This window comes from Haemaphysalis longicornis, unplaced genomic scaffold, assembly GCF_048455015.1.
Source record: "Haemaphysalis longicornis isolate Haplotype H1 unplaced genomic scaffold, Haemaphysalis longicornis Haplotype H1 scaffold_8, whole genome shotgun sequence".
Classification (NCBI taxonomy): Eukaryota; Metazoa; Arthropoda; class Arachnida; order Ixodida; family Ixodidae; genus Haemaphysalis; species Haemaphysalis longicornis.
The window spans coordinates 97,108,568-97,121,928 of NW_027526445.1; the positions used below are offsets into that span (position 1 = coordinate 97,108,568).

The 13,361-nt window shown below is 47.2% G+C and overlaps 1 protein-coding gene across 1 annotated transcript in view; it reads left to right on the plus strand.

Annotated features, from left to right (window-relative positions):
- The first annotated feature begins 926 nt into the window (after window positions 1–926).
- Window positions 927–13,361, plus strand: part of LOC144148187 (uncharacterized) — a 107,874-nt gene continuing 95,439 nt past the window's right edge. Inside the window, exon 1 of the mRNA XM_077679773.1 lies at window positions 927–1,920. Coding sequence (XP_077535899.1) covers window positions 1,848–1,920 — 73 coding nt within the window. The 5' untranslated portion in view covers window positions 927–1,847. The remainder of the gene's footprint in view (window positions 1,921–13,361) is intronic.

Consider the following 13,361-nt stretch of genomic DNA (forward strand, 5'->3'; position numbering starts at 1 on the left):
ACAGTTGTGTATTAAACCGCAAACTCGCGCCAGTAACAGTTCGACACCCACCTGCTTGAAAGTAAAAACGTTCCAACGAAAGTAACAGTCTACGAGGGTACGAAACAGCGGCAGCGCCACGCATCGTCTCGGCGGCCGATCTCCTCATACCCTCGTCACCGCAGTTCTCCGGAGGAGCGAAATGTAGGTGAGGAGGTCAAACTCTCGAAAGCAGGCGCGCCGAAAGGCGCGGTAGAAACAAGCTGGTCCGCAGAAGCGTCAGCTGATAGGAGCGCGGCCTCCGTCCTGTTGCCAACCGGCCTCGAACAGAATTCGAGTCTGGCAACCCGCATCACACAGAGAGTAAGAAGAGAAGATGAAAGTGGAGGGAATGTCGAACGGGAAGAGGGAGCGAGAACGAACGGTGTGGGGAAAAAGTTGGGGAAAGAAAGGCTCGCAGCTCCGCATCGGAAGAGATCCTTCCCGGCGGCGAGGACGAGGGTAGAGCGTTGCCATGGCTGCGCCTAGCTGCTTCGGAGCACTTTCTTGTGAATCTTTTCATCCTCTCCCTCGTTCTCCTTCCCGCCTCTCCCTACTTCGTTTCGTTCTCCTTCTCTGCTCCTCTTCGTTTCCCTGTCTCCTCCGCGTGTCCCTCCTCCCCACTCCCTGCTCGCAAGCGCGCCGCCAACCCTGGTTTCGGCACCGGCCATAGCCGCAGCGGAGTCCCTCGAAACGAGAAAGGCTCCGCGTTACCTTCGCGACGAAGCGTGGCGCCCTCTGGTGGCGGCCCGCTGTATGCGTGTGTATTTCTTCCCTCAACTTTCAGTTCCCTCCTCGTTCACTCACTCGCTCTCCTCGCTTTCTCCTCCTGCAGGCTTCCCCAAGGTGCGGAACTCTCCCCTCTGCTGTTCCTCGCGAGCAGCCGAAGCGTTTTGCCGTATTTGTGATTCCCTTCTTTCCCAGGGCCTTTCGGCGGCGGCGACGTTCCCTTCTTCGCGCCCGTATATTCGGCGCTCTGCCCGTCGAACCGTATCGCGCCGTGCGTGTGGCTGCGGCGGTCAAAGGGAGCCGGCGACCGAGCGACAACAGCTTCGGGGGAAGCGAGCGAGGAGTTGGGGAGAGCGTGCGCTCAACGCAGCCTGCAGTGAACAGCCTGTGCTGTCCCGCACAACAGCGGGGACGTGCACAGAAGCCGACTCGGAGAAGCTGACCCGGGAAGAAGGGGGGAAGCTAGCTGCGTCCGCAGCCCTGGTGGTCACACGAAGACAACGAGAGGCCGTCCTTCACGCACGAAACGCTCACTACGTCGGAAGGATTGGACGCTTGGCGGGCCCCGTGCTGCTTTAGAAAAAAACTCGGCCAGTTGATAAGCCTTACTCCAATTCGCCTTCTCTATCGGGCCTCGATTTCCTGAACCGATATCTTCGTGGCTCTCTCTGTCTGGAAACCGGTGGGGTGGTCGAGTGGTAGCGGTGCGTTCTCTGCGTTCTCCTCCCTTTCCCGCAACTCTCGTCTCTCTCTAACGCCGGAGGAGCAGAAGCGAAGATTCCGCGTCTGATCGCGCGCTCTGCTCGGATGTAAAAGGACGACGTCGACGTTGTGCAGGATTGGAGAAACAGCGGGTGCAGCAGCGAGGAAGCAGTTTCTCTGGGAACACAACTCTTGCACCGCCGCTGCAGCCACTGCGCGGTTGGGGGTGGGGAAGCCGTGCTGGGGAGAAGAGGCGCTTCCAGGCGGCCGGATCAGCCAGCGACGGATTCGCTGCCGCCCGCGACTGTCGTCACGCGGCGGCGGAGAGCTCGCCCTAACCGAGAGGCGGCATCGACTGCTCCGAGGGGAGCTATGACAGGAGTCGCCGGCCGTCTGGAATGCTGACTTCGTGCGGAGCGTCCCTGCTGGTGCTTGTGTCCCTTCTGACGGAGTACGCCCAGGCTGCGTTCAGTGAGTACTGCTTAAAAACCCCGACACTTTATTACCCCGAGCCGCTTTTCCTTTCCCCTTTGTTCTTGTCTCTCAAGGCCGTCGTAGCCACCTCCCCACATGACATGCCTCTAGACATTCCCCTCTCTCACGCGCTTAACGCCGATATTGGATAAGTATGACCAGCGCACTGATGTCGAAATAGCTCGTTGCGGGATTTCCTGTCGTGTCCGTGTTTTCCCTTCGTCCCTTCGCTGCTGCCGGCAATCGTCATCTCTCGAGCTCCTGAGTTGGTGAATAAGAATCTTCCTTCACACTCCCTCCTTCACCTCCTTTCCGCTCAGTGCAACGCGAGAGTCAGCATACCAGAGCGCTGGGCTCGCAGCGGAGGAGAGAGGGAAAGGGGAGTCGAAACGGAAGCCGGATTATGTTTGACCTCCATCCTTCATTAATGACGTTCCCTTTCGTGTTTTTCTTTCATCGCGTGCGGGTCTGTGGTGGTCGTTCTTGCAATTAACTTGGCTGAGCAGACTCCCAACACGCTGTCATCTAGCGAGAATCCCTTCAGAGTATCGAATAGGCTAATAATACACGATATAAGCTTAACTTCATAACGCTTGGTGAAGCACGACATTTTGTTAAAAAATTATGCACATTTTATTCAACTGACGCACTGCATATGTAGCCGTACTTACAGAGCGAAGCGAAAGTAAAAACTGTGCTGCAGGCCTCAGATTTTGCGTTCGGGTGAGCGACGAATGACAGCGGCGATGAATAAGAAGGGAGGGAGAAAAGAAACACAAAATTGGGCGAGAACCGCGTTTCAAACGCTGGCTTTTCTGTCAAGAACAGGAGTGGACACAAGAAGTAGGCTTAGGGGATGCCGGCGACGCTCCGCAAAAGCACGAACCCGGTAGATGCGTGCGGTCGCTGGGCGGCAGCGATACAATGTTGCTCAACGACCTCGGCTGCTTCCCTCCCCCGTCCCTCTTTCCCCTTTTCCATTGACTACGCGTTCAGCGGCCGTCGTTGTCGTCCATCACGCGCCAGCAGCATAGAAAGAGAATCGAGGGCGATGAAGAAGAATCGCCTCCTCCCCTTTTCTTTTCCTTTCCTTTCGGTTGGTTTGACGGGACGACTGGTCCGTGAAAGAGATGCGGATTACATGGCGGCTTTAGTGGGATCACTGAAACGTAGTGTTTCATAAGTCAGACTACGCTTGGTTCTATGCAGGCATTCTACTTGATAGTGATCATTGGTGAGTATGAGCGCGGTATTTTAAAGACGTCTGGGCGACAGAAGAATGATGTAGGGGAACTCGTAGAGCTTTACGCTAGTTTGGTAAACGCGAAGTGCCCTTCTGGTGTCCGTTATCCGTTGTATGTAAAAGAGAGTTGTTTTTGCTGAGTAACAGCAGGGTTTAAAATAAATAGGTTTCTCTATATTTTGGGTCCCTGGTAGATTTACAGTTTTATTGCGTATTCAGAGAAAATACAGGAAGTCTTCTTTAATCGACAAGTACAAATTTGTAGAACGCACTCTGAAAATGCTTCTAAAGATACTTTGTAATCTTTGCTTTATTGTTACTTACAAGTGGAATATGCCATTTTACATGTAGTTGCGTTTCTTGAGAAATGGCCACAGTTGTTGGTTTTGGTTGAAGGGCCCAGCCGCATGAATAGCCGAGACTTGCCTTTTTTTTTCGTTCCTTGCAATTCATTTTATCTCTCCGTGTCCTACTTGGTTCTAACATCATATTTGCTTTTTCAGCAGATGGCCACTTCCAGGAATGCTCCTGCCTTTTGATATTTGGAATTTTCGTGGTTTGATATGATTTCGTTTTCTCTTACTTGCAGTTTCTAACATATTGTGGTAATTGTGTTGGACTTGCCCAGCACCAGATGCCCTATTTCTGGCGTTCCCAAAAGCCTTGCTGTACGTCACCCGGCATTAATACCCAGCATCTTCTGCTCCCCCACCCCCTTAGGCGCAAAAAAGCTCGTCCAAGCTTTTCGCTTTCGTCGGCCATCGCTTCTAAAAGGAACATCCTTTCTCCCTCTTTAATTTCCTTTTATTGAGCATTACTTGAGTTTTCTGCATATTAATTTTCAGCCCCACGATTCTACTGTGCCTGTCCATTGCGGCAATCATGCTTTGAAATTTGTCCCCCAAGTTAGTTAGCTCAAGAGCCTCGGGAAAGCACAACGGTTTGAGGTAGGTGGCGAGGCCATGGAAGTGGTAAGCGAAAATACCTATTTAGGCAAAGTTGTGACTCGGATCCCAACCATGAGGCAGTGATAATTAGAAGGATAAGAATAGGGTGGAGTGCATACGGCAGACATTCGGAGATAATCAATGGCAGCCTATCATTATCCCTAAAGAAGAAAGCGTGTAATAACTGCATGTAACCGGTACTCACCTGCGGGGCAGAAACTTGGAGGCTCACTAAGAGGGCTGAAATTAAATTGAGGACGACTCAGCGAGCAATCGAACGGAATATTATCGGTGCAACGTTAAGGGACAAGAAGAGAGCGGAGTGGGTCAGGGAACAAACGCGTGTTAAGGACATAGTTGTAGAAATTAAGAAGAAGGAATGGGTGTGGGCATGGCATGTAATGCGAAGGCAAGATAATCGTTGGTCATTAAGGGTGACAGATTGGATCCCAAGAGAAGGAAAGCGTGGCAGGGGAGGCAGAAAGTTAGGGGGGCAGATGCGATCAAAAAGTTTTCGGGGATAAATTGGTTGCAATTAGCAGAGGACCGGGATAATTGGAGATTAATGGGAGAGGCCTTTGCACTGCAGTGGGAGTAGATACGTTCCGATGAGCATCCTGCTGAAATCTCTGAAACCATACCACAGCTGTGTGAACTGCGAGGGCAACCAGCCAAGATACTCTTGTGTTTGCCCTGCATGAAGAAAAGAGAAAAAAAAATAATTACCGTCAAAGTGTCAGAAAACAAAATTCAGAGAGGCACGGGAGCGACTTTCCCAGTGCATAACAGCAGCTACTCCGTTGTGGTGCAACAGAGCACGGCAACACAGCCACATAGAGTGAATCAGAGGCAAGGCCCCCCGCGATCACGGTAGAAGCAGCTAAAGCTGCACCACACCTTCCAAATCGGGCTGCACGGACCCCCGGTTCGTGAGTCTCCAAGCCCTCACCCAACACAGCGAGGCCTAACACTTCAACACCAGTGCATCCCGCATGAACCTCCAGCGTGTCTGAAGAGCCAAACGACACAACTGAAGGAGATTTTAGGCGGTCTACTTCGGAGGGGTGGCGAAACGTCCCAGCCAATGGAAAGAAAACCAAGCACCAAATCACGCGACTAAAAACCTATTTTTCACTCTGTAAAAAATAACATGGAATTCAATGTCCACTGGCATTACAGAGAACTTTTACATAAGCTAAATGACGTCAAAGACATCTTTGCCACACACATACCTCTGACCGTATGTGTTCAGGAAACAAACTTGGGCCCTAAAGACCAGAATATATTGAAAGGGTATCAGTCTCCCGGTGCGACCGAGAGCAGACGAACAGGCTGTCTGGTGGCGTCGCCATAATTGTCCAAAATGGCATTGCAGCTCAAAGACACAAACTTAAAACTAGGCCAGAAGCAGTGTCTGCCCCCCTGCTTGCATTCAAAACACTCACAGTGTGCTGCGTGTACTTGGAACCACACCTCACAGTAACACTGCAAGATTTGGAAGACTTAGTAAACCAACTTCCATAGCCGTTCTTAACAGTTGGAGATTTTAATGTTCACCCGTATTTTTGGGGGGAGTGAAAAAAAAAACTGTCGTAAGAGGCCAGATATTAGAAGATTTTATTTTGTTCAGTAATGTCTGCCTACTGAATACTGGCAAGCCTACATACTGCTCTTCACGCTTAGGAAAGCTGAGCTGAATAGGTTTGTCGTTTTGTTCACCGTGTTTTTTTAGCGATTTTAGAGGGGATATCACTGACAACCCACATGGGAGCGACCATCTACCTGTGCTCATCAGCACAATATATGCACAAGAGTAATCCCCAGCACAAGAGTAATCAGCGCAAGAGTAATCCCCACAAAACCACGACGTTGGAAACCTCAGTTTGAGAACTGGGCACGCTTTTCTTCGGAAGCGAGGTTAGAAACATCTTTCTGGGACACTCTTAGCCTCGCTGGATTGAATTAAATGTTTACATCTTGCACTCTGAAGGCCGCCCGTTTAGCTGTTCCACAATCCATAGGAGGGGCGCGACAAAACCACAAAGTATGGGGGACACAAGAGCGCAATGAAACAAAACAAAGCCTCGGGAGTCTTGCAAAGGTATCCAACGCAAGAAAATTAATGAGGCTTTAAAAGGAAATGAGCTATATTCCGATACACTTCGCGGAATGCCCAGAAAGCTTCAAGGCAAAGTTTCGACTCGTCAATAAACAGCTGTGTCACATAAAAAAAAATAAAAAAAAATGTGGGAGCAACTTCGGAAATTAAATGGCACGTATTTACCTTTCGCAGTTCCTCTTCTAACAGCACTTGGTGTGAAACCTTGCCTATAAGAACAGGCGTATATTTCTCCAGTGTTTCTAGCTCTGTGCGCTACACAGAAGCATTTCTAAAATACAAGAACACTGCAGAGAACCAAAGACTTCTAACATGTGGTGGCACAAACAAACAGTATAATAGTTTGCTGACGCTCCAAGAATTCAAGACAGCTCTATTGGCCGGTAAGCACACCACATACGGCCCAGACGGTATAAATTATGAAATACTCGCGCATCTTTAGGGTCATTCTGTAGAAGCCGTTCTAAAGTTCTTTAACAAACATTTACGTATTGGGAACGATGCCTCAACCATGGAAAAAAGCTTTTATTGTACCCTTACTAACACATGAAAAGCCGCCAACCTCCCCTTGTAGTTATGAACTTATTTGAGCGTTTGAAGTTGCCGTGAATACCACGTTAACTTTTGTCCTACAATGAAATGACCTTCACCAGTGCAGTTTTATAAAAGCGGGCTCAACAACTGACCATCTTTTCCGCCTCGAAAATGCCGTACGAGAAGCATCTATACACAGACAACACTGTCGTGCTGTTTTTTCCGATCTTGAGAAGGCTTAAGAAACTACATGGAGGTTTGGAATAATGTTTGATTTACTAGAATTATAGTGGATAGAATAGGAAAGTGTGGTTAGCGGCATGCAGCGCCTACGAGGTGCTTTGAAGCCGCAGATAGGGAACCGCGAGGGGGCGCGCGCGATCGTTTACCCGTCGCCTGCTGAGGTGGGCGCGGATCGTCTGCAATGCGATTGTCGCTTTGTCCAGAGAGAAACACCGCTTGTTTCCTGTGCCGTAGCAAGTTTAAAGGTGCATTAGTGCCCCAAAAGCAGATCCACAGTTTTGTGTCGGGCCGCTCTACGGTGCATAGGTCCTGCAAAAATAAAATGTCGTTGGCGTTCCGAAGGACACGCGTCTGTATTGGCGCAGTGACGACGAGAAGCGGCTTAAGGAAAACACCGCTATGTGGAAGCTAAATTTGGCGAACGGTAAATCCCCCGTAACATTGAACATACCGTGAACGGAGAAGTTGTCCCAATCTACAGGGGCAGGCCTCGGTTGCTCCCGAAAGCTGTGCCCACCCAATTTCTCAATCTTCCGAAGTACCAGCCGAAACAACTTTCCGAGCAGGAAGGGTCAAGCGAGAAGTGCGCCCGCGTCCCCTCCCAGCAATAATAACGCTAAGCATGGGGGACTCCCTTGTGAGTGCAGAGTTTGCGGAACCCCCATGCTCCTTTTCTGTCAAAAACTTGACCTACCTTCGGCAACATGGGGGAAACCACACATTGAGTGTTTCGCCCTTCACAGTGGCTTACAGCGTGTGTCGCACTGCGCAGGATAAAGCCGAAGCCCGTACACGGTACACGTACCCTTCAACACATTGGAAGTACTTACGAAGCATCTGACATACTGAAGAAGTCTGCAACTCTCCCCGTCCATGAATATCAAATTCGTTTTGGTCCTCTAGCTGCACTTTTACACGAAGGCATTGAAAAAGGAGAAGGCATGCCTTTTCGTGAAAGAAAGAAGCACATAAAGATCAATTGCCTCACATAACAGCACAATGGAAGGTCGAAAACGCTTTTTTGAAGACAATTCACGAAAAAAATGCTTAGAGTTGTTCACACACACGTACACACAAAAAAAGAACTAGCAGCGAAAGGCAAGGCCCATTGAACAAAGAAAGTTAATGGCTTCGAGCCTTTGTAATTTTGAACGAATCATGAGAAATTCATCAAAAGTGAGTAGGTTTTGTTTGTTTGTAATGAGCACGTCGAAAATAAAAGGCGTGTTTACCAATTACCAGTCCACAATTCTCTGATTTGCATTTGATAAGTGTCAAAGCCAGCCAGCTATATTGGGCATTCAAAGCACGCCCAGTCGGGGTGTAAACTTCGATTGCAGTTATTTGAGAAATGCGACATTCATTGTATCTCAATTTGCGCGAGCTCGTAGAATAGCTATCAAAGAGGCTTTCTCGACATGGTGCTGCGCGCGAATACATTCGTAACTCCATATTCCGCCGCCGTCGCAGCGAACGTGTGAGCGTGCGACAGCGCCACCTGGAATTTCCTCCAACAGCGTCACGCGGGAGTGGACACGATCATCACACTTTTCTATTCTAGCCACTGTAATAGAATTATGCACCCGTGGAAGAATGCTGAATTGCCTGAACGACATCATGACAAATCGTTCATTTCAAGTGCGCTCGAACTCAACCATGTCAAGGAATTTTGCACAGCAGAACGGGATCCCTCAGGGCTGTATTCTTAGCACAACACTGTTTGTCGTAAAAATGAACTACATATGCAAAAAAATGTCGAAGTCCGTTATGTATCCTCTCTACACTAATCACCTTCAAATAGCTTGCAGAATCTCCAATGTAGCGACGTGCGAGGGACAAGTAGAGTTGACTATAAATAGGCTAACAACATGGACGGAAAGAAATGGTTTCCAGTTTTCACCACACAAAACAGTGCCTATTCTCTTCTCTCTTAAACGAGGCTTACAGACCGACCCCACCTTACACTTAAAAGAATTAAAGTTACCCAATTAAAACAAACAAAAATTCCTCGTCATAAGATTTGACGCGAACTCACTGACCTGCCTCACATCAATACTCTAAAAACATCCCGAGCTCTAAACATACTTAAAGTCCTGTTACGCAAACACTGGGGTTCCGACAGATCCTGCCTTCTAGAAGTTTATCGCTCGGTTGTATGCTCCTGCTTAGACTATGGTTACATTGTGTATGGCTCAGCAAGGCAGTCCTAATTGAAACGACTGGACCCAGTATACAATTTAGGTCTACGTCTCTCAGATGGTGCATATAGGACATCACCCATAAGGAGTCTTTATGTTGAAACCACTGAACCACCACTCACATACAGAAGAACGATGCTGACAGGCTCATACATCCTTGAGATTCGTTCATTACCGAAGCATCTGGCTATCCCGTAGTTACGAAGTGCCCATCTACGACACTGTTTCCCTCAAGCATTATTTGCATGTGTTCTGCAGTCTCGCTCAGCAAGACTATGTCATCCGCCAACCTCAGATGGCTCAAGTATTCCCCGTTTATCCTTATTCCAAAGTTTTCCCAGTCAAGCTTTCCCAGTCAAAACTCACTCTACACATGTTGTGAATGATTTTGGCGATATGGTGTCTCCCTGTCTTACTCCCTTTCGAATCGAAAATTTATCGCTTTGCTTGTGGAGTGTTATCGTGCCCGTTCATTCCTTATATGTGTCTTCTGTAAGTCTTATGTAGGTTTTCTCTATTCCCTGGTTTTTTAGGGCTTCTAGCACGGCTGCAATGGGTACGGAATGAAACGCTTTCTCGTAGTCTATAAATGCCATGTAAAGGGGTTTAGTATACTATGCGGGTTTTTCTATCACTTGATTGACGATATGGATGTGATCCATGTCGTCAATCAAGTGATTGCCAAAATGGATCAATCCAACAACCCAGCGTGGATCGAACCGACAACCCAGCTTGCTCTCTGGATTGTTGGGAATCCAGGCTGTCACCTATGAGGCTAACTGTAACTTTGGTAAACACCGTGTAAACAACTGAGAGTAGGCTGATGGGTCTGTAATTGTTGATGTCTTTGGGATTTCCCTTATTACGAATAAGAATAATATTGTCGCTTTTCCAGTCTATGGGCACTTTTTTCAGCCTTCAAGCATTCCGAAAATAGTATAGCAAGCTTTTCCAGTACAATATCACCTCCCTCCTTCAAAATATCCACGGCTATGCCGTCGTCACCTGCAGTTTCTCCTATTTTCACGTCTTTGAGAGCCTTTCCAACTTCCTGTTTAGTTACTTGTGACACATCGGATGTTGAGCTTGAACTCTCAGTAGTTTTCCTCGGACTAACGTCGGTGGCATGCAGTCTGTTGTAGAATTGGTCTGCTACCTTTATTATCTCGTCCAAGTTGTGCTTAATGTTACCCTGTTTCTCTCTTTCTCTCTCTCTCTCTCTCTCTCTCTCTCTCTTAATTCGGACGGTTACGATCCGGTTATATCTTACACACTGGTTAAAAGAAGGGCAAGAATTAATCTGCTCTTAAGATGAGCAAAAGAAAAAAAAAACGGTTCACGACAAACTTTCCTGTTTTTGCTTCAGTTCAGGTTGCGGTTTCGTTCTCACCGACGACGACAATTTCCCCACTTCGATAACTACTTGCGGTATCTTGAATGTTTGTATTGTATTGCGCCGTTTCGGGCTCATTGTCAATGAACGCTGAGTTCTCTTTAGTGATAATGGGATTTCAGGTCTTTTCCGGGCAAACAAACCCGACTCCGTAAGTTGTGGTCCATGCTTGCCTGGACAGCGCTGCATTAACGAGTTGTTGGTTGCAGCTACTCTGTATACACTGCTCCTCCAAAGTGCGAAATCAAACACTTGGATCAATCATCCTGCACGCCAAGGGAACGCGTAAACAGCACTTTCGGGCCTTATCACGGTGTCGTTGTCTGAGGCGAAGTTTGGGGTGCACTTCGTGACCGAGTCGGCCTCGTCCGATGACGCATGTGGACCGAGAATAGTTCTGACGATGTCGGTACGTTGGTTTTTGTTTTTAACTTAACTGGTTTTATCGATCGACATGTACAGGGGCGGCAGGCACAGCGCAAGGCTACAATGGGTGCATGCATTGAGGTAGGCACAAATGAGATGTAAAATTTTTGAGGACACCTAAAGTGAGATAGTGTGGTTAGATGGAGGGCTAAGTTAGGTAGTCGGACGGAAGAAAAAATGAACACGGATAAAGCATTTTTTTCGTCATACGCGTTGCATATCTCGTCGAAGCGCTGCACTCTTTCTGGGTCAATGTTTCTATCCCTTTCGTACCGCCAGTTTTCCGGCGTTGGTTTTGAAGCTAAAGTCAACACACGAAAACCATACCACCACAATAAAAAAAGAAGCAACTCAGCCGAAATGGTATACGTCTTAACAAAGGTTTGCCAAAAGAAAACCTAAGGCCATTTTGAGGCACAACGCAAAAATAAATGCTTTAAATAAATCTCGAGGTTTATTTTCCCGCGTTCATACATCACTACGGACACGGTTATATACGCCGAAGCACAGAACGCAATGACTCATTTGCGAGAGCGCCAACCGCGGGAGAACGCCCCACTGCGCAGGCGCAGTGCGAGAGTTCCAGTATCCCTTCCAGTGTTCCAGTATGAAGTATCCCTTTTCTTCACCGCCGTAGTATTACTTTCAGGGAGCCTATCACATCTGCGTAATCCAGTTTTCGCTGCTCGTGATTCCAGCTGCATCTATGGCAAATGAGCTCCGAGAAGGACTGCCTAAAATGGATATAATCTTTGTGCCACACGCTGTGCTCACTCACATGTCTGCTTGCATGCTGGCTTTCTCACTCACTCTCTCACTTGCTGGCGACGTTCGTTTCAGCATTTGAAGCAATCGCCATTTTCTCTCAGGAAAACTTCAGCTGCAGTAACCGGCGCAGCTATGGCCGAATGACTAAATCAGTGGGCGCCGAGGAATCCACGCAGTCACCCGCCGCAGTGGCTCAACGATGTTTTGGCGTTATCCTGCTGAACCAAAGGTCACGGGTTTCATTTCCGGCCGCGGCGGCCGCTTTTCTGATGGAGGCGAAAAGCAAAGGTGCCCCTGTGTACGAGATTTCGGCGCATGTAAAAGATCCCCAGGTGGTCAAAATTCATCCGCAGCCTCTAACTACAGCGCACCTCGTAGCTGAGTTGCAGCTTCGGCGCATTAAACACTAGAAATCATCATCAGTACGCGCAGTTCAACAACTTTTTTAATGTTTAACTAAGTGTCTAGGTGGATGCCCCGAATCCCGGACCTTGTTCCTGGGTATCCTCCGTCAAAATAATAGGAGGAGGATGAGGACGGCCTCTATTTGTCTTCCACGCAGCCGAGCTGTTTCGTTCCGCGTTTGTGCGTCTCCGGAAATCCCTATCTTCAGCCTAACTATAACCACCTCGTGTGCAGGGGTTGGGGAAGTATATTTATTTATTCATATAGTAGCGGCAGCACTCCCGTCCGTTTCGCTCGGTCTTGCGTTGTGCGTGGCTCCATTCTGATTTGTATGCTCTGATTGCGACTCCTCAAGCCGGCTTAGGATTTACGTTTAACCTTTTGTAGCGTATCTCATTGGCATATAGCCCACTGCTTAGGCTGTCTCTCATATATATATATATATATATATATATATATATATCTATATATATATATATATATATATATATATATATATATATATATATATATATATATATATAAATGGGATGGCAGTCAAGAATGCCAAGAGAAGCAAAGAGGAGGGAGGTTACTTATTATCGTTGAAACAGGTGCAGATGTTTCTGAACGATAGAAAGAAACTGGAGAAAAAATACCCCAACCGGTGGGCATTTTTTCTCCACTTACTTTCTGTCTTGAAAAAATGTCTGCATCTAAATTCAACAATAATAAATTACCTAGCACATTCTTCCCTCTGGTTTTCTCGGCATTATTGACTGCCAACCCTTATGTCAGTCTCAATTCAATGAGCCCCCCATTTCCCTTTCTTATATATATATATTTATATATATATATATATATATATATATATATATATATATATCTATATATATATATATATATATATATATAAACTCCAGGGAGCAGTAAAACTTTGCAGATGGAAGAGCACACAAGAAAAGAAGACTTCGAACAAGGTAGAAGCACGATTGTTGCCAACGTTTCAGCAAAGAGACTTGCCTTCGTCGAAGGCAAGTCTCTTAGCTGAAACGTTGGCAACAATCGTTCTTCTACCTTGTTCGAAGCTTTCTTATATATATATATATATATATATATATATATATATATATATATATATATATATATATATATATATATATTTATATATATCGTCCACTTT